Source organism: Elgaria multicarinata, chromosome 7 (genome assembly GCF_023053635.1).
Source record: "Elgaria multicarinata webbii isolate HBS135686 ecotype San Diego chromosome 7, rElgMul1.1.pri, whole genome shotgun sequence".
NCBI classification, from domain to species: Eukaryota; Metazoa; Chordata; class Lepidosauria; order Squamata; family Anguidae; genus Elgaria; species Elgaria multicarinata.
This window is the reverse complement of record NC_086177.1, coordinates 63,213,208-63,231,997: the sequence shown is the minus strand read 5'-3', so window position 1 is coordinate 63,231,997 and position 18,790 is coordinate 63,213,208. Positions and strand designations below refer to the sequence as shown.

At 41.2% G+C, this 18,790-nt stretch overlaps 1 protein-coding gene across 7 annotated transcripts in view; it reads right to left on the bottom strand.

Annotated features, from left to right (window-relative positions):
* The window catches only part of DTNA (dystrobrevin alpha), a 232,960-nt gene that overhangs the window by 170,281 nt on the left and 43,889 nt on the right, over positions 1–18,790 (bottom strand). Inside the window, exons 1-2 of one of the 7 annotated variants that reach the window (XM_063130687.1) lie at positions 14,879–15,030; positions 14,483–14,574 (exon numbers count right to left, since the gene is read on the bottom strand). The exons of 4 other annotated variants lie outside the window; for them this stretch is intronic. In XM_063130687.1, coding sequence (XP_062986757.1) covers positions 14,483–14,499 — 17 coding nt within the window. In that variant the 5' untranslated portion in view covers positions 14,500–14,574; positions 14,879–15,030. Of the gene's footprint in view, positions 1–14,482; positions 14,803–14,878; positions 15,032–18,790 lie in introns of those variants that run through there. 2 more of the 7 variants (XM_063130688.1, XM_063130686.1) reach the window with 2 other exon arrangements.

The window sequence follows — 18,790 nt, the reverse complement described above, 5'->3', positions numbered from 1 at the left end:
TCCACTATTAATTAACTTCTAGAGGTGTTTATAGTTTTCTTTCTAAATGAGGAAATGCAGGATGTAAACATCTTGATCTTACTCAATAATCATAGTTATATAGGCAGCTGATTGAACATGTGTATATGAGTTTTGGGAATTCTTAGATAAACATGTGGTCCTATAGCTTTTTGCCATGTTAAATTAATATGAAGTGACATTTCATTGCTAAGGGCTCAAATTTTGCTGACCTTCCATTCTGCCTTGCAAAAATAAATGAACAGGATTGCCAAGATGGATTCTATATTTTAATGATATTTCAGGAAAAGAATTTAATTTTTAAAAGTGCAAAAGGTTGCGTTAATTGCCACCATTCTGGATCAACAAGCGGAAAGGTACATCAGAAATTCAAAATTCCAATATTAAATTCTAAGTACTAAGAACCAGGGAGTAATAATTTTTATGGCTATATTAACAACTTTTACATAATTTATTTAGGGACAATACTGAATAAAAAATTGTTAAGATGGATACATATTCAAAGGCTCTGATGGGGTTTCAACTTTTCGCTTCCTCAACTTTACTTTGAGAAACAATGAGAATCTGCCATATCCGTCTTTCTCTGAAATTAACTCAATGAACTGGGCTCATTAATTATTCAGATGCTGGTTTCAGTGATCTTGCACCATTTGTACTGTGATAGAATACACTGTACAGGAAGTGACATAATCTTTTCCAGATACTCTAGTTACCGGGAAAGAATTTTATGCAGTTTGCTATCCTATGCACACTTTCCTAGGAGTAAGCTTCTGAACGCAAGAGGATTTGCTTCTGAGTAAACATGCATAGAATTGGGCTGTCATTTAAATAAAATATTTCTATCCCTTCTTTTGACTGCAGTGTCCAGGGAGGCTTCGAGACTCAGTACCTTTCACTGAGGCAAGGTCTGCCAGAGCCAAAAATCAGATTAGAGTTTATCAGTGAAGGTTTATTCACATGTGCTGCATTTGGAGCCAAGATAAAGACAACACGGTCCATAGGACAATTGGGATATTTAGTAAGACACACTTCTCAGCTTTAAACCTCAGCAAGGAAACAGTACCATGCGCAGAAAGAAACCTTCCTCTCAGCAGGCAGAGCTACGGAAATTTTTTAGAACTGCATTTAAAAAAAGAAGAAGTTTGAATACATTTATTTTGTTCACCATCAATATTAGACATCCTGGAAAGATAAACAGGTGCAGGAAGCAAAAAGCTGAACCCCCACCAAAGCCTAGAGCAGCCTTCTCCAACTGGGTGTCCTCCAGATGTGTTGAATTACAGCTTCCAACATCCCCCACCAGCACAGTTGGCTGGGGATTCTGGGAGGTGTAGTTCAACACATCTGGAGGGTATCAGGTTGGAGAAGATTGTTCTAGAGTGATTGTTTCCTTCACTTTAGGTTTGTACTCCTAAAAGGAAAATGAGTGTTTGAAAAGTGGCATTTGATGTTCCCTTTTCTTTCCTCAGTTGACATGCCTGAGATGGGACCTTCTAAAGCAAGGGAGGCCGGCTGACATAATGTGTAGTGCAGTGAAGTGGGGGCAATAATCCACGTGAAAGGAAAACCCTCATCCCTACATTCAAATCAGCATTATCGCCACTGTACTCAAAACTGTTTTCTCCTTCTATATCCCAGCAGCCTTCATCCAAGATGCTCTGCCACTTGGGGAATAGGGGGGCAGAGTTGGAAGGCAATGCTAAATAGCACGTGTGCTCTTGTTATTTCACAAATACAAGCAAGTGGCAATTCTGAACCAGTTGGCACCAGAGATGGCAGCGGGTAGTTTGGTTCCTGCTCCTGTAAGCAGGAGCTGCACTGGGTGGATTTTCAAAATTTATTTTTTTGCATTAGGTAAGGGGGGTGGGTGGAAATCTGGATTCATCTGCTAGAGGTTCCCCTCCTCCTCTGCACAGCCGCTTAGAAACCCTGCATGGCCCAAAGCAATCTACAGGGCCTGCCTTGTGCCTGATTTACATCTGTAATAATATTTCCATATGGAAGGATATTAATTAACCTCTTACATGCACTGACCTGGATCTTCGCAGCTGCCATTCTGCACTGTCTAACATTCTTAACATAGCAACCAACTCAGATCAGCAGAGGTGCCTAACAAGCTCGCAATGCATACTGGGAAAAGGGCCCTCATAGGTGCTGCAAAGGCTTGCAAAGTGGAGAGAAGGATAACAAGCTTGGAATGGGTCCATTCAGCAACTGTACAGTGCTAATTAATATTTGGGATTGTGAAACATAAATCAGACATGCTTTGAAGCATAAGACAGTCACTTAATAGGCACTGCCACAGGCATTGTTTGGCCATTGTACAGCTCATATGCTGGCAGCTGCATTCAGGAGAACTGAAGGGCATTGTTACCGTTCCTGGAAAGTCCCCCCCCCTCACCGTTCCATTCAGACCTTCACCCCTTGTCATTTAGTTACATTCAAATATGGCGGGAATAATGCAAGAATAAAAAACCCCGTAACAGCTGTAACCTAAAAGGAGCACAGCTCGTTGAACTGGGAAGGACCCTTCCCTAAGGCCTTCGAACATCGCTGCCAGTCAGAGAAGACAGCACTGGGCTGGATAGAATGAATAATACAACAACAACAACAACAACAACAACAACAAAGAACCTCTGCAGTGGGCCTTCTCTGTGGTGGCACTCACCCTCTGAAGGACGTTCCTTCGTGCGGTACAGGAGGCAGAAAACATAATATCTGTTAAACAACTCCTGAAGACATACCTTTTTGCATAGGCTTTCCCTGGTCTTTAATGTAGCTAGTTTTATATTGCCTTTTAAACTTTTAATGTTTTAAATTTATACTTGTATTTTATGGTTTTTAATTGTACACTGCTCAAAAAGCTTCTAAAAATGTAGTAAATAAATAAATAACAAACACAACAACAACTTGGAAAAGCCTGCCATGTCTGTCTAGAGAAACAGCCAAGAGTGATAAAAGTTGTTGTTGTTGTTATTATACATTTCTATACCACCCCAAAGCCAAAGCTCTTTGGGCAGTTTACAAAAGACTAAAACATTAAAAACCATATACAAAATTTAAAACCATAAAAATATGCAACAGACAATAAACACAAAGACAACATACATCTAAAAACAACCTTGGGCAATCAGCCAAACCCAAAAATCAGATCCAGGATGTATTAAAATCTCATCACATGCGGCTAGATGCCTGGGAAAAGAGAAAAGTCTTGAGCTGGTGCCGGAAAGAGAGCAATGTTGGCACCAGGCAGGCCTCATCGGGGAGATCATTCCATAATTGGGGGGCCACACCAAGAAGGCCTTCTTCCTTGTTGTCATCTTCCGAGCCTCCCTCAGTCAATGGATATCATGTGACATCATTGGGTTTGAAGGGCATGGTAGTGTGTCAACAATTTTCAGTACCGTTGTTGTTTTCTTAAGCTTAAAAAAAGTAAGGGAAGTACATCCTATTGTCTTAAAAATGTATTCCAATTAAAAAAATCTATATAACATTTACACCACATTAAGTGTGCTTTAATTTTCCTCTACAAATATTTCATTTCAAATACTTGTGGTGTATGGAGATTAAAAATTAACATGGGGTACTTATTTAAAGCTTTGTTGCTTCCTAAATATAAGTAGAATAAACATGCTTAATTAGGATGTCTCTAGGGCAGGGGTGGGCAACCTGTGGCCCTCCAGGTGTTTTGGCCAAAAGCTCCCATCAGTTCCCACCAGCATAGCCAATTATGAGGGAAGATAGAAGTTGTAGGCCAAAACATCAGGACTGGGACCAGAGAGACATGGGTTCTATTCCCCACTCAGCCATGAAACTCACTGGGTGCCTTTGGACCAGGCACTGACTCACAGCCTAACCTACCTCACAGGCTAGTTGTGAAGATAAAATGAAGAAAAGTAGGATCATGTAAGCAGCCTTGGGTTCCTTGCAAGAGGAAAAAAGGTGGGATACAAATCTAAAAAATAAATAAAATAATGCAAACTGAATTTTTCTCATGCAAATTAGCCTAATTTGCATTGGGAAAAAATCCAATTCAAAATTTTCCAGAAAACCCAAATCACTGGCTGCAAATGATACTCATGCCCCCGCCTCCACTACATGCTTGTTCCATTTCAGGCTGTGAGTTCTGATGCGCTATGTGATGTGACTTGGATTGCAGGGTTCTGCTATGGATCAGGTATAGATCTAAAGCCAGGGTCAGGTTGGGTCAGGTTTCTGAGAAAGAAAGGCAGAAAGAGATCAGCACCATGGAAAGCTCCAAGTGGTGCTGGGGCTGGAAGCTAGACAGGACTGTCTGTATGCTGTGCCAAGAAAGATCAAAGCAAGGCTGAGGTTTAAATAGAAGTGTTGCTGGACTTAGGCTGGTCATCTCCGCCTCCATGCTGATTGAGGTTTTTTCTCTTAAAGGGCTTGGCCTGTTTTAGTAACCTAAGGCTGCGACAAGATGGGTGTGGTGGTCGCATGCTAGTTTCCTCATGGCCTGAGCCCTAGAGAAGGGAAAATCAAAGAGGGCATTGCCCACCTCTGACTTTGGTGTCATCATATCAACCTGTACTCAGTCCAACATGAGTTCCTATGATTATATAAGATAAGATATGCAGAACAAGGAGATTCAGGGGTCCTTCAAACTTCCCTCTCTGGCTTATCTTGGCATAGCGCCTTAGGATTTGGAGCAAGAAGTCATTACAGTGCTGATGACACTCAGCTCTATTTCTCATTTTCATCAGAATTAGGTTAAGCATTAGAAGTCCTGAATCACTATCTGTGATCAGTAATAGACTGAATGAGGGCCAATAAACGAAAGCTCAATCAAGACTGAAATTCTGATGGTAAGTGGCTCGACTTGTCCTGGAAGGGGTTGCACTTCCACCTAAAATATCAATTTTGGGGGGTCTTTTAGATCTGGCCCTTTCTTTGGACGCCTATCACATTAAGTTGGTGCATCACCTGCAAACCAACCTGGACAAAGGTAGCCTGGCCACTGCTATTCATTTTCTAAGAACTTCTAAATTAGACTAGTGCAATGCTTTGTATGTTGGGCCACCTTTGAATGCTTCTTGGAAACTTCCACTGTTTTAAATTCTGCTGTGAAACTTCTGACCACCTCATATAAGTTCTTAAGTGTTCTACAGGCTATCAGTCCATTTTCAACTATAACCCAAAGTGTTGGTTTAACCTATAAATTTCTATATTTCTGGGGACCAGAGTAGCTTAACTAATACTTCCACTTGAACCTGACTGGAATCTGAGATAATCATTTGAAACCCTTCCTCAGCTTCTCTGCCTTTTGTGTTAAGGCTTTTTAGTGGTGGCACACTGTTATGGAACTTTCTCTCCAGGGAGACACACTTGGTACCACTTCGTGATTCAGTATTCACTTCAAAGTGTTTACAACTGACTCGCTTAGGCTCGCAGTACCTTAAGACACAGGACAAAAGGTTCACTTCCTTGAATTAAGTTGTGATAAATAATATTTTCGATCCTGCACCCAAACGTCCTCCTAAAATTGTTAGGAAAGCCAATCTCCTTGTGTGCAGTTGCATTAAACTTGCTGAGGAAATCAATTTTGCTGTAATGGGAAAGGACACATTATCTTCAGTGTTTTAAGTAGGTCAGTGCAAATATATTGTAGTGAGGATTAAACTGTTTCCCCCTGTATCCTCTTCCCAGTAGTGGTGACTTCAAATCATCCTGATTTAATTATGCTTCCCATGTCAATAGTAATGAAATTATATGGTTATTAACAGCTGATACACTGGTGGTTCTGATTTCTGTCTTCTGATATTTTAGTCCTATGGTCTCAAGCATGTGTAGGTCTCAAGCTTATAAAAGAATGTATTCATCTATTTCTCTGTAAAAATGACCAAACTGCTCCTTCATCTGCATGGAATCCTGGGGCAGTATACATAAAATATTACAACAATAAAAATCAAATCAATACAGTAGAACTGAGAGGCATAACTATTAAATCAGCAAACTAAACAATCAACTTAAAATGCTTGGGCATATAAAAATGTTTGAGCACTGAAAAGAATACAAAGTTGCTTCTAGTCATCATACCTCGACAGTATTCCAAAGCTGAAGCCTATGTGGGGCCCATGTAGCAGCAGATAGGAATGCACAGCTAGAAAGGCCCTTCATTTTGTAAATGTATAATGGACCTCCCTGTGATAGAATTCAGAGATATAATAAATATCTAAGTATAACCTACTTTAGCAAATTAAGCACATAACTCGATATATCAAATACATTCCGCAATTTACAATGAAGTATTACAGAAATTACCAAGAGTAGATGTCAGAATAATTACCCATGCGTGGGAAAACTACATTTCCCAGTGCACTGGGCACCTAAGTTACTGTTGTAGCAGAACCGTATGCTAGAGGAGAGATGAAGTGAGAGACATCCCTGTCTTCTTCTCTGTTGCAGCCAGAGCACCAAAAAGATGTGCAGGTGGGAGAGGAGTGTGAAGGTAGAAAGACTGATTATGAATCACTGAAGTTTGTGTTCTGAGGGAAAAATACTAATTTGGAGCTAAACCAGATAATGAAAAGCTATCCGCAGTATTCTCTCCAAAAGAGGAAGAGTCATTATCGCTTCCTGATTGTCTCTTAAGTTAGTTAGGCCCAAACTGATTTAAATGTATTTTCCTTTTCAGTTTTTCATTTTAAAATATTTCTATACTACCTTCCATGTACAACATTTCCAAGTGTGTACAACAATAAAACTACAAAAGAAATATAAATTACAGCTAAAACAAAGCACAGCTATATAGTAACTAAAAATCGTAACAACTGGCATCATAAATCAGTAAATGTCAAGGAAAATAAAAAGATTTTCAACATGACAATGCATTTTTATCCATGACAATACTGTTGTGCCTCAGCCTGGGATAGAGTGGGAAGGAGGAACAGCTGAGCCTGGGAGTGTGTGGGGAGTGGCCCTTCACAGGAACAGGCAGAAGACAGCGCAGGCCAACACAGCTGACAGCAATTCCTAATCACCACCATCCCAATATAAGACATGCCAGAAGCCCTGCTCAGTGCTGGAAGCAATTGCTGTACTTCCGTGCCTTTGCCCTTGTTCCTTGCATACGAGCTCCTGAACCTTGCCTGAACTTAACCTGATCTTGGACTGGACTCTGACTACTCTTTGGTGCATTCCTGAACCCAGTGTTGTTCGACCCGGTTTTTGACGGATACTTTTGACTTTCGACCTTGGACTGTTTATTGACATTTCCAGCCTGCTTATCTCACTAACACTGGTGATTTGTGACAAATACATTCAGATGTATGTCTGATACACATCTATGGACTTTTTGAGGATTATTTTCATTGGTTCCCAAACCGTTTCTAGGCCCAAAGCAAAGTGCTGATGTAAACACCCTTTATAGCTTGGGGCCACAATAACTGAAGGAACGCCTCTTCCTGTATACCTACCTGAACCATGAGATTGTCATTACAGGCTCTATCCCGAGTGCCCTCACATGGTGAGGTATGGCAGGTGGATATTTGGGAGCAAGCCCCCTAGTTTAGAATACCTTTCCCAAAAAAAAGCGCTACATGGAACTACATCATTTACTTTTTGGTGCCAGGCAAAGACTCTTTTGCTCATCTTTATATTTCTGCTATGTTGTGATTTTAAGTAGTTTATCTATGTGCTATTTTTAGAACTTCTTGGTGTGATGCCTGTGGCTTTAGCCTCTGCTGCTTTTAATCAATTGCTGCTTTTAATTGGTTGTTTTATTATGATGCTTTTGATTTGATTTATATAGATTTTTTATTTTATTTGTGTTTTTACTGGATGTCACTCTGAGAGCAATTCGCAGTTAAGGCAGCAAATAAATCTAATAAATAAATAAATAAATAAATAACTGAGTTCCCAATCATATATATATATGTCTGCAATTCAAGGATGCCTCATGCTTACCCCTATAGATTATTATTTCAACATCAAAATGCTCTGAGTGTAGTCAGAATCCAACAGGATGCTTATGCCCCTACTGATTCTCCCCCCACGCCTCTGATTCCCTTCCACAAGCAGTGGGTCCTGCCAATTCTGTAGCACAAGCCGGACCCATTGATTAGGCAAGGGAGGTTTAGCGCTTTCTAAAGGAAATAGCAGAAATATTGGTTTCTGGAAGGAGGCAGGTCAGCAAAGCTCCCTTATGTGAGCTCCGCCAACTTGCCTCCTTCCAGATATGGGCAGATATACTAGCTTCAGTTTGCCCTGGAAGCTCTAAATCACCATTACACAGTGGTGGGGGCCACTTGCAAAACACAATTGGTGGGGCGTAAGACAATCGGCAAGGGTGTAAACACCCTGTTGGATTCTGCCCTGTATCTAGAATTAACCAGAGGGTGTCAGAGGGTCACTTAACTCTAACAGTACCATCTTACTGCTGGTCCTAATGGAGGGACTTATGAAACCCCTTGCTTAGAGCTGACAATGTATATTCAAACAGTTCTCTTACATGTAGTGTCCAGAGGTATAAGACTATATGGGGACTAGTACCTGGTAGAGTCATTTCTTGAAATTAGGTACTAACCTTACAGCTGGCAAGGTGACAAGGCAATCTACTGAACTATATTCAGAGGAGGTTATTTTCAAGATAAATATATGCCCAAATATTCTATATTTCTTTTCAAAGTGAAATTGTGTGTTATGTGGAATTTTATGTTGGGAGTTTAAATCATTAAAATGTGGAACTCTTCCTGTTGTAGATGGACCAAAACCACAGGGGTCCTTCTCCATGAGCCCCTGCCAAAGGAAGTGAGGCAGGTGGCTACTAGGAGGAGGGCTTTCTCTGCTGTGGCACCCCAGCTGTGGAACGAGCCCCCCAGAGAGGTCCGCCTGGCGCCTACACTGTATTCCTTCCGTCGCCAGCTGAAGACCTTTTTATTTTCTCAGTATTTTAACACCTATTAACTTAAATTTAAACTTTGCTGTTTTAGTTCCATATTTTAACCTATATCAATTTTTGCTGTGTGGTTTTATCCTGGTTGTGCTTTTTATATTGTATTTTGTATTTGTGTTTTTAGATCGTTGGTTGTTTTTATGCTCTTCATGATTTTAATTTTTGTGAACTGCCCAGAGAGCTTCAGCTATTGGGCAGTATAAAAATGTAATAAATAAATAAATATTGTATTATCGTGGTGAATTTATCTTTAGAAAGTTACCTGAATGCTGACTTGTGCTAGAAGCCATACTTGTACAGATTTAACAAAGGAATGAGCAGCATAACAAGACTTAGAAATGACAGTGCCACTATGTTTCATTTCCATAGATTTCACTTTTGTAAGTAGTTCTATAAACTTTTCCTTTCCCTGTTTTTTCTTTACTGTATACATGGCAATGCTGAACACAAACTTAACATTAATCTGCAGCAGAGTACAACACAAAAGGGCAGGATTAATGACCTGTGAAATAGGTACAGTCAGTGCTGGTTAATTTATGCCTGGCTTAGACCAAAGTTCCCAGATATAACACTGGCCAGCTGTGTAACTGGTAAATGCTCTTAAGAGTGAAGAAAGCAAAATATATCCAGAGTGTATTTCCATATTAGGGGGAGGGGAAAAGTTGGCCAATAGAAGTTATCCTTGCTTACTGTGTGTATCATTTTCTTAAGAGACACACTGTTCCAATAAAAATGGCTGCTAAAGGTTCCTTCACATGTTTGGTTAATGGAAGAGTTATTCTTGGATTCCTAGCAATTTGCAGAAAAACTGGACTTACAGCAGAGTTGTCAAACCTGTTTCAGCCCAAGGGCTGGATTCAATTTCAAAGAAGCTCTCAGAGGTCCAGGGGGTTGGGGGCAAAGGGGAGCAGACCAAGGGCAAAATAGGTATGGCCAAAATAACCAAAATACCAGCATATTTTAGCTCTTACTGCCAGTAACTAAACCTTAGGAGAGACATGGCAACCTTTTAGCATGAAAAAACCCTGCACAAAAGCTGGGAAAGAAAGAGGTGTGGTCTTCTAGGAAGCCCCAGTGGGCCAAACTGGGACCACATGTGGCTGGATTTGACCCACAGGCCTGAGGTTCAAGACCCCTGCCTTATAGTCTTCCCTCATTTGCAGTTATAACATTAACACATTAATATTGAGACGGACCATACTTCAGTAGTAGACCCCAGGTTCAATTCCTAGCACCTCCAGTTAAAAAAGGATCAGGTAGCTGGTGATGTGAAAGGCAAGTGCCAGAGTCTCCGCAAGGTCGCTAAAATAACACTATTTGACATTATAAATTGAAGATGCAGGAGCCCAGATCTGGACTGGGTCCACAGCAGCAGGGGTGGGTCAGTTAAAGCCTCCTTACCTTCTCATGATAGGGATCCAGATTGTGGGCCCTGTGTTTTTACACTAGAATAAAAAACAAAAGACATAGCTGATTGCTCCATCTTTAATGTTTGTTTTGGCTCTCAGAATAGACAGTGCTGAGCTAGATGGAGAATAATCTGACCTGGTATAAACATGCTTCCTATTCTCATCATCAACAACTTTATTATGGTCACTGACCAGACTTCACACATACAAAAGAGTAGCGCGAAGTTACGAACAGATTTCAGAAGTATGCAGCAGAATCAATTCTGGAGTGACCTCATTCTATTCTAAGGAAATGGATATATCCTTACTTAGTATACACATATTGAAATCTAACATGTGAACAAGACCTGTGCAGCAAATCCATACACAGGACACACATTAAAAGGAATGATAAGGCTTTACTGCAGTTAACTTTCTGTTTCTCAACCACAAATAATTCACTTACAATAACAGATGTTAGGGGCAGCCATAATGATATAGATTGTGTACATCCAGCGACTTTCAAACTTTCTGCTTTCAAGGAACACATTTTGTGTCAATTTGTCTATGAGGTACCATTCCACATTGCAGAGGATTCTGAGATATGTTCTATGATTTACACTCCATGAAACATGCTGGCCAGGTCAGTTGGGTCTCACTGCTATCCAGCATGAACAGAGTGTGTGCTCTAGAACAAATCCTATGTATTTCAGTTGTAGTAAATAATCAATCTTCCTGGAAAGACTGTATACTCATTAATGAACTTCACACCGAGGATCCCCTTGCAAGCTTCCAAAGAACTATGGCTTAAATCCAACATTATGACTACACTCTTTTACTCATGCAAAGGTTTTCTCCTTGCTATCCTTCTCTCTGTAGTCCCCAGCTTGCCTTCAAAATCTCCTCTGGAGGGTCCCCCAACCCTCCAGGGCACATTTGTAGGTTGCACAGGATCTGCAGAAGAGAGAGGAAAACTGTTCCTCTAGTGGTTTCCGTTCTGTTAATGGGTAGTGAGGGTTAGATACAACCCCATGGGTTTTCCAGAACATTTATCTGGTCCATTTATAAAACAATGGAGGAGAGCACCACGGAATTAAAAGAGTAGTGGCACAGATTAATATTCATGTTGGTCAGTGCACTATGTTTGCATTTCAAGTGAAAGGTGAAACCGAAGAACCCATGAAGTATAATTGCTTTATAATTGCATTTCAGTCACATTTTGTTTTGTTTTTGCCAAACAATTTTAGTACTATGGATGTTCAGTACAGAAGCTTTGTCAAAGGAAATTTTCAAGGGAAAAAGAGATGTTGTACTTTTAATGAACACAGTATTTGGATGTGAAGAACTACACCAAGCAGGCCCTGGTTAGGCCTCATCTAGAGTATTGCGTCCAGTTCTGGGCTCCACAATTCAAGAAGGACGCAGACAAGCTGGAGCGTGTTCAGAGGAGGGCAACCAGGATGATCAGGGGTCTGGAAACAAAGCCCTATGAAGAGAGACTGAAAGAACTGGGCATGTTTAGCCTGGAGAAGAGAAGATTGAGGGGAGTCATGATAGCACTCTTCAAATACTTAAAAGGTTGTCACACAGAGGAGGGCCAGGATCTCTTCTCGATCCTCCCAGAGTGCAGGACACGGAATAACGGGCTCAAGTTAAAGGAAGCCAGATTCCAGCTGGACATCAGGAAAAACTTCCTGACTGTTAGAGCAGTGCGACAATAGAATCAGTTACCTAGGGAGGTGGTGGGCTCTCCCACACTAGAGGCCTTTAAGAGGCAGCTGGACAAGCATCTGTCGGGGATGCTTTAGGGTGGATTCCTGCATTGAGCAGGGGGTTGGACTCGATGGTCTTGTAGGCCCCTTCCAACTCTGCTATTCTATGATTCTATGATAGCACTATGAAAGTGGTATAAAAGTGGTATCTAAGAGGCAGGAGCCACACCAAGCAGAATATAACACTATGAAAGCAGTATGAAAGGGGTATATGGTATGTGTCAATGGGCCCAACAGTTGTCCGTGCGCTTCAATACCACTATAAAGCAAGTAGTGTGGCTCCTGCTTCTTACATACCACTTTCATAGTGCTATATCCTACTTGGTGTAGATCTGGCCGATGTTGCATACTGTTATCCAGCAATAGATCTAAATTCATTTATACAATTTAGCGTTATTATCCTGGGCTTATATGTAATTAAAACAGGCACACTTGCTCTAGTGTTTTTTAACAAGGTCACAGAAGCAGGCACTAGCAATCTAAGGTACATAAATCAGAAATCAAACAGAGTTCACATCCCCTGACTTTACTGAACATTTCTGCTAACGTATTACCTTTTGACCAATACATAGCAGAACATTTCTTACCTTCCATGACAGTCATTCAGAGTACTTTGTATCCTTGAACAAACTCCAAATATGAAATGCTTTAGCTAGTATACTAACATGGTACTCACAACTTAGATACTTTTGCTTAAACTGACCAATCCTCAAAGAAGTGGGCCTGCCCTACCAACCAAGTGGTCTGGACTTGTCACCTACTTTGGGACTTCTGAAGCTATTATAATACTATGATTACAGATCTCTGGACACTAGCATTATAAACAGATGCTGGCAATAGTGTTTCCAGTACAAAGTACATTGTTGGAACTACATAAAATACTAATTTTAGTAGCAACACAAGACTAAGGAGTTGAGAACTAAGTCAACTAGTTATAATGTCCACATTCTTCCCCTGCATTTTTAAAATGTATTATTGTAAATTAGTTCTATTTCCTCTCAGTCATGATTACTGGGGGAGTGGGACATAGACAGCATACATTCAATTTTGTTATTTATATTCCCTGCCCTCCCCCCAAATTATCTTGAGCACTCTAACATATGGAATTAGTTAACAAGGAAAAAGGGACAAATTGTCAGGTGCAGCGTTTTTCTGTCAAATAAAGGAAACAGGTTTCAATTACAGCCAAGTGTTGCTCTTTATATTTCTGAGCCAAAGTTTCCCTTGTGGTATTAAACAACTCTCCAAAATATAAACCAGAAGATCAGGAATTTTATATCTCCATAAAAATCACTTGGTCCCCCTACTACTACAAGAATCTTTTTTATAGTTAGAATTTCAGGAAGTCAACAGTATAAGTTGAAAGCTGGAAATATTTTTACACGATAATAAAATTTGCAAGCTGCAAGTGACTAAATACAAGACCGACATTTTACAAGTTCAAATAAAGTAACCCACAGCCTATACAACACACCTCTCTCTTTTTGGCAAGGAAGCAAGTATGCCCAGGCTCTTTACTCATTGACATTAAAAACAGTTTTTAATATTTCCATAAAATCCCCCTCCGCAAAGGAGAGAATATAATCCTTCTATTCGTTTCATGCAATAGTAGTATTGTCTTTCATGGCATATTTGCATGAGTAACTGAGCATAGAATTACAGTTCAAATGAGGATCAGAACATTTTTCAGAAACTAAGGAGACATATCTGATAAATGACCACTCGCCTATTTTTGACCAATCAGAATATCAAGTACAGTCTGTACTCTCTTATGTTTTAACAATCCTAGTTTAGACAAATGTTACTGTGCTTTTTTAAAAAATGGAACATAAATGTATATAGTACGGAAAAAAACAGCCCACAGTAAAAGACATACATGGCCAAGTAAGGGAGCTAATTTGAAAAAAAGCAAACCATGTTTCACAGTAATAAAATCTGTGTTGTGCTCCCAAAATACACATAGCAGAGAGACAGAGAAACAGAGCCAAGAACAGAATGGGATCACAAGAAGCACTATGACGGCCCTGCTACTAGACCATAAAAACACACACAACCACCTTGATTTCAACTTTGTCACTGCAGAATTGCTTTGAACTCTACAAGGGAAGTAGATCGAGCATATTATTAGGGAAGAATAAATCTGGCAAGAATGAAAAGGCTCTTTTAAACTACGGTGTCAGGATCATGAAAGAAAAAGACATTTTAAACATGCCACAACAAGTAAAGTTGTATAATGCCAACTCACCGAGGCATGCATTCCAAACCGCTCATAAAGGGCAACGAAGGAGCATTTCCTATAAGTATGCCTCCGCGCACCGCTTAGATCAAAGGAAACTGAACACGTATGGTAAAAGCAACAAGGAGTTCAAATAAAGCCAGCTACTCACCCTGCAGTATGCACCATGGTCTTCTCACGCACCCCTAATAATTCCAGTACACTAAGAGTGCTTTTATTGTCTGAAGAAACAAGAACTGAGTCCTGGAGGAGGCAAAAGGGAAGCTCCGAAACCAGAAAACTGTGAGAGACTGAATTTAAACCCTTGCCCAAGATGCTGTATACTCTGTGTGTCTATCTTTAACTTGTAAATGATTTGGTTTCACATTCCACTGAAGTCCTGCTGGCAGATGCATTTGCAAAGCTTACCAATCCCAAGCTCTCAGATGCACTCTCCCTTTCTCTCTTCTCCTCTCTCCCACCCCTTGTCACTCCACCCCCACCCCCTGCATTCTCCCGCCTTTGGAGAGACCCACAGAGCTGCTGCTTTTTTCCTTTTCCCTTTTACCTGTCTCTGCAAGATGAAAGGAAAGGCTTTCACTGATCCTTGCTATGTGGGCATGGATGGAAATTGAAGAAGTTCTCTTGCCATGTCTCCCATTCAGACATCCTCATGGTTTTGCAGCCACGAATAAACTAGCTTCCAAACTTGGCTGCCCGGGAAAGGAATGTTCTGCAAGTGACATTCCTCAGAGCCTGCAGCAACAGAGCACAGGAGCTATTCTGCCTTGAAGAAATGCATAATACTGTAGGTTTACATCATAGAGTACATATGCATTCCTAGACCTGAATGAAATGAACAACATCCACTAAATTTCATGACTGAATAATCACACCGGCAAGATAAATATTTCTATCTGGGCCTCAAGCCGCTTTGTGGGGGCACTTTGCTTTGGGAAGAGGAGTATAAACACATAAATAGAAAAATGAGCACGTCTAACCATAATTAAACATCATATTTCAATGAAACTTATTTCTGGGAAAGCGTGCTTAGGACTGTAGTCATAATAACATGAGCAACTGTATTGTGGAAGCAGACCAAGGTGCATCTAGTCCAGCACAGTGATGCAGTTAGCTAATTTTAGACCCCGGATTTAGTGTTCTTCTGTGAGTCCCTCTCTTTAGAGGGTAGTGTGCACTGCTACACTTACTTAAAAATGTGGCAAGCCGGCCCAGCTGCACTTGGGACCCTCCTGAACATTCTGTTGAGTGGGACCTTGGGTGGCCACTTATGCATTGCCAAAAAAGGACACAGATTTGTATAAATTTGTCATATGTTAATTTATATGTATAGATTCAAATTTACAAATAATTGCTATAATTTAAATAAAAATACATTACTACTTAAGTGACTAAGGGCACAATCCTAAGGTCCCTAGACATTGTTTGGGGGGCATAGGATACTGAGGATTCCTCCCGCTCCTCTGAGGTGAGAAACAGAGCTGCTACCTTGGAAGAGGGAGTTACAGATGTGACTCCCTCCCACTCACTGCTGGCACGGAAAGAACCATGCCGGCTGCCCTCTGAAGTTAGAAAATTGACCTTGGAAAGAGGGAAAAGGGGGCGTTCGGGTGGGCAGGGAGGGGAGAAGACCAGAGAGGCCAAGATACAAGTTATCTTGAGCCTCTTTCAGCCAATCTAGTGAAATATGCAGGGCTGTCCCACCTTGCATTGGAAGATTGGAAGCCTCCGAATTCAGGCTTCTGAACATTGGGGATGCAATCGATAGGATTGCACCCCTAGTCTGCTGCCAACAGTTGATAGACGACTTCATTTCTACTTCTTCTGGTTCTTGAACTGGATACTCCTTCAGACAGAGCGTACCAACAAACAGAGAACTGTTCTCTGATAACTAGGACGCGTGGGGCAGTATCCAATTGGGTATGAAAACTAAAGTAAATGACATTCCACTACAGTAAGGTATCTCTAGTGCACCACCAATAGAACTGTCATGACGGGATACCCCTGAAAACAAATTGCACTAGCTAATACTATTGGTGTTGCACCGGAGGTAACTTAAGCTAGCACAACATGATTTACATTATTGCTAGCATCCAACTGGATACTGCCCACGGCCAGCCTAATAAGGCCTTGGACTTCTGCCCCATGATCCTGCTGTGACAACATAGGCCCAGCATTCTCTCCCCAACAGTGTCCAACCAGATGCCACTGGTAAGCTCAATAGCAGCAGGGCTTTGTGCCAATTACTCCCTGTTATTTGCCTACCAACATAAGTAATCAGAGACATATTGTTTCCATTTTACTAATGTTGTTACCCAATTGCAGAATAAACCTTCATTGATTAATGGTATCAATTAATCAGTTGCTGGCTGCCACTCAGGCTGCAGATTATGAATGAAAACAAAACAGCAATCAAAGGCAAGTGGGTGGGAAGTGGGCAGGGCACCAGGAAAAGGGCAAAGCAACTCCCAGACGCAGCGTGGAGTGGATTGGGACCCCTAGTGGAGTGGATAATTCCAGCAGGCCAGAGGTTCTGCACCCCTGAACTAATGGATAGTCACATGCATACGTATGCCTATTTTAAATCTGTATATAGATTTTTAAATTTGAAAAAAATGCTTTGTTTTTATTTGAGGTTTGCATGAGTCACAGCAGGCATCATCTCAGAAGAGGCATTAAGAGTGTGTGTGTGTGAGTGAGTGAGTGAGAGAGAGAGAGCCAGCGCTGTACTGACTGGGGCATGCTGGGAATTGTAGGCCTTTTTCTATATAAACACGTACATGATTGCACCTTCTCTTACTTAAATAACCAATTACATTACACTGACTATATGTGATGGTCCTAACTTTTAGCTATTACAGGTAATTGCTATGAGTAGATGTATCCATCATGAATTTGTTGATCCTTCTTAAAGCTATCTAAACCAATTCCCCCCAAATCTCACAGTAATTTACCTTTGGGCACCTAACTGTTGAAAGAGCGTAAGCTTTACGGTTATCTATTCTTCTCCTAGAACTTAAAAATATATATTAATGGGATTTAGAAAACAGGCTGATGCAGAAATATTAGGGCAAGATGCCAAGCAGAGTTCCAGGAAAGAGGTAGCTGAAAGCTGATACTCTTGCCAGATCTAATATTAGTTAATGACTGAGTCTGCCTATCTGGGGGTGCAGAAAGCAGACAGGGAGACATTTTCACCTTCTCTCATAATACTAGAACCTGGGGTTATCCTATGAAGCTGAAAGGTGAGAAATTCAGAATGGAGAAAAAGAAGCATCTCTTCAGACAGCACATATTTATTTATTTATTACATTTCTTTATTTATTACATAGTCAAACTGAAGAATTTGCTATCAGAAGATGTAGTGATGACCAACAACTTGGATGGCTTTAAAAGGGGATTAGACAATTTTCTGGAGCATAAGGCTATCAATGGCTACTAGTCATGGTATCCTCCTGTATTGACTCTGTGGGATGGGTGTTGTAGGCACTCTGTTACAGCGGTTCCAGTTCTACCTGGAGGGTTGATTTCAGAGAATAACTTTGGGTGACCATTTTTGGCCCCTTAGCAATTGAGCTACAGGGTTCTCAAGGAATACCACCTTGTCCCCAACGTTGTTTAACATCTATGTGAAGCCGCTGGGAGCAGTCATTAGGGTATTTGGAGCACAGTGCCATCAATATGCTGTTCACACACAGCTCTATCTCCCTGTGACATCTGAATCAAGAGAGGCTGTGCAAGTCCTGGACCAGTGCCTAAACTCAGAAATGGGCTGGATGAGGGCCAATAAATTAAAGCTGAATCCTGTCAAGATGGAAGCCCTGTGGGTGAGTAGTGCAAAAGTCCAGGGCCAGATCTACAACAAGCAGGATATAACACTATGAAAGCAGTTTGAAAACGGTATATGGGATGTGTCATGGACCCCAATAGTTGTCAATGCACTTCAATACCATTATAAAGCAGTAGATCCAGCCCTAGAGATAGGGTCATTGCCTGTTCTGGATGGGGTTGCACTCCCTCTGAAAGATCAGGTTTGGGGGTACTCCTAGATCCATCATTGTTGCTCATGGTACAAGTGGCCATGGTGGCTTGGATGTCTTCTACCAGCTTCAGCTGACTCGCCAGTTATGGCCTCTCCTGGTCAGAGATAACTTGACCACAGTGGTACAGGTGCTAGTAACCTCAAGACTGGATTACTGCAATGTGTTTTATGTGGGACTGCCCTTGAGGCTGCTCTTGAAGCTATAGCTAGTGCAGAATGCAGCAGCTTAGCTGTTGTCAGGAGCTGCTCCTTTTCAGCTGAGGGAACTGCACTGGCTGCCTATTCTCGACGGGGCCTGGTTTAAGGTTTTAGTACAAAGCCCTAAATAACTTGGGACCAGGATACCTGAGAGAGCACCTTCTACCTTACCAACCTGCCCAGTCACTGAAGTCATCATTGAGCATGCTCCTGGTGGTT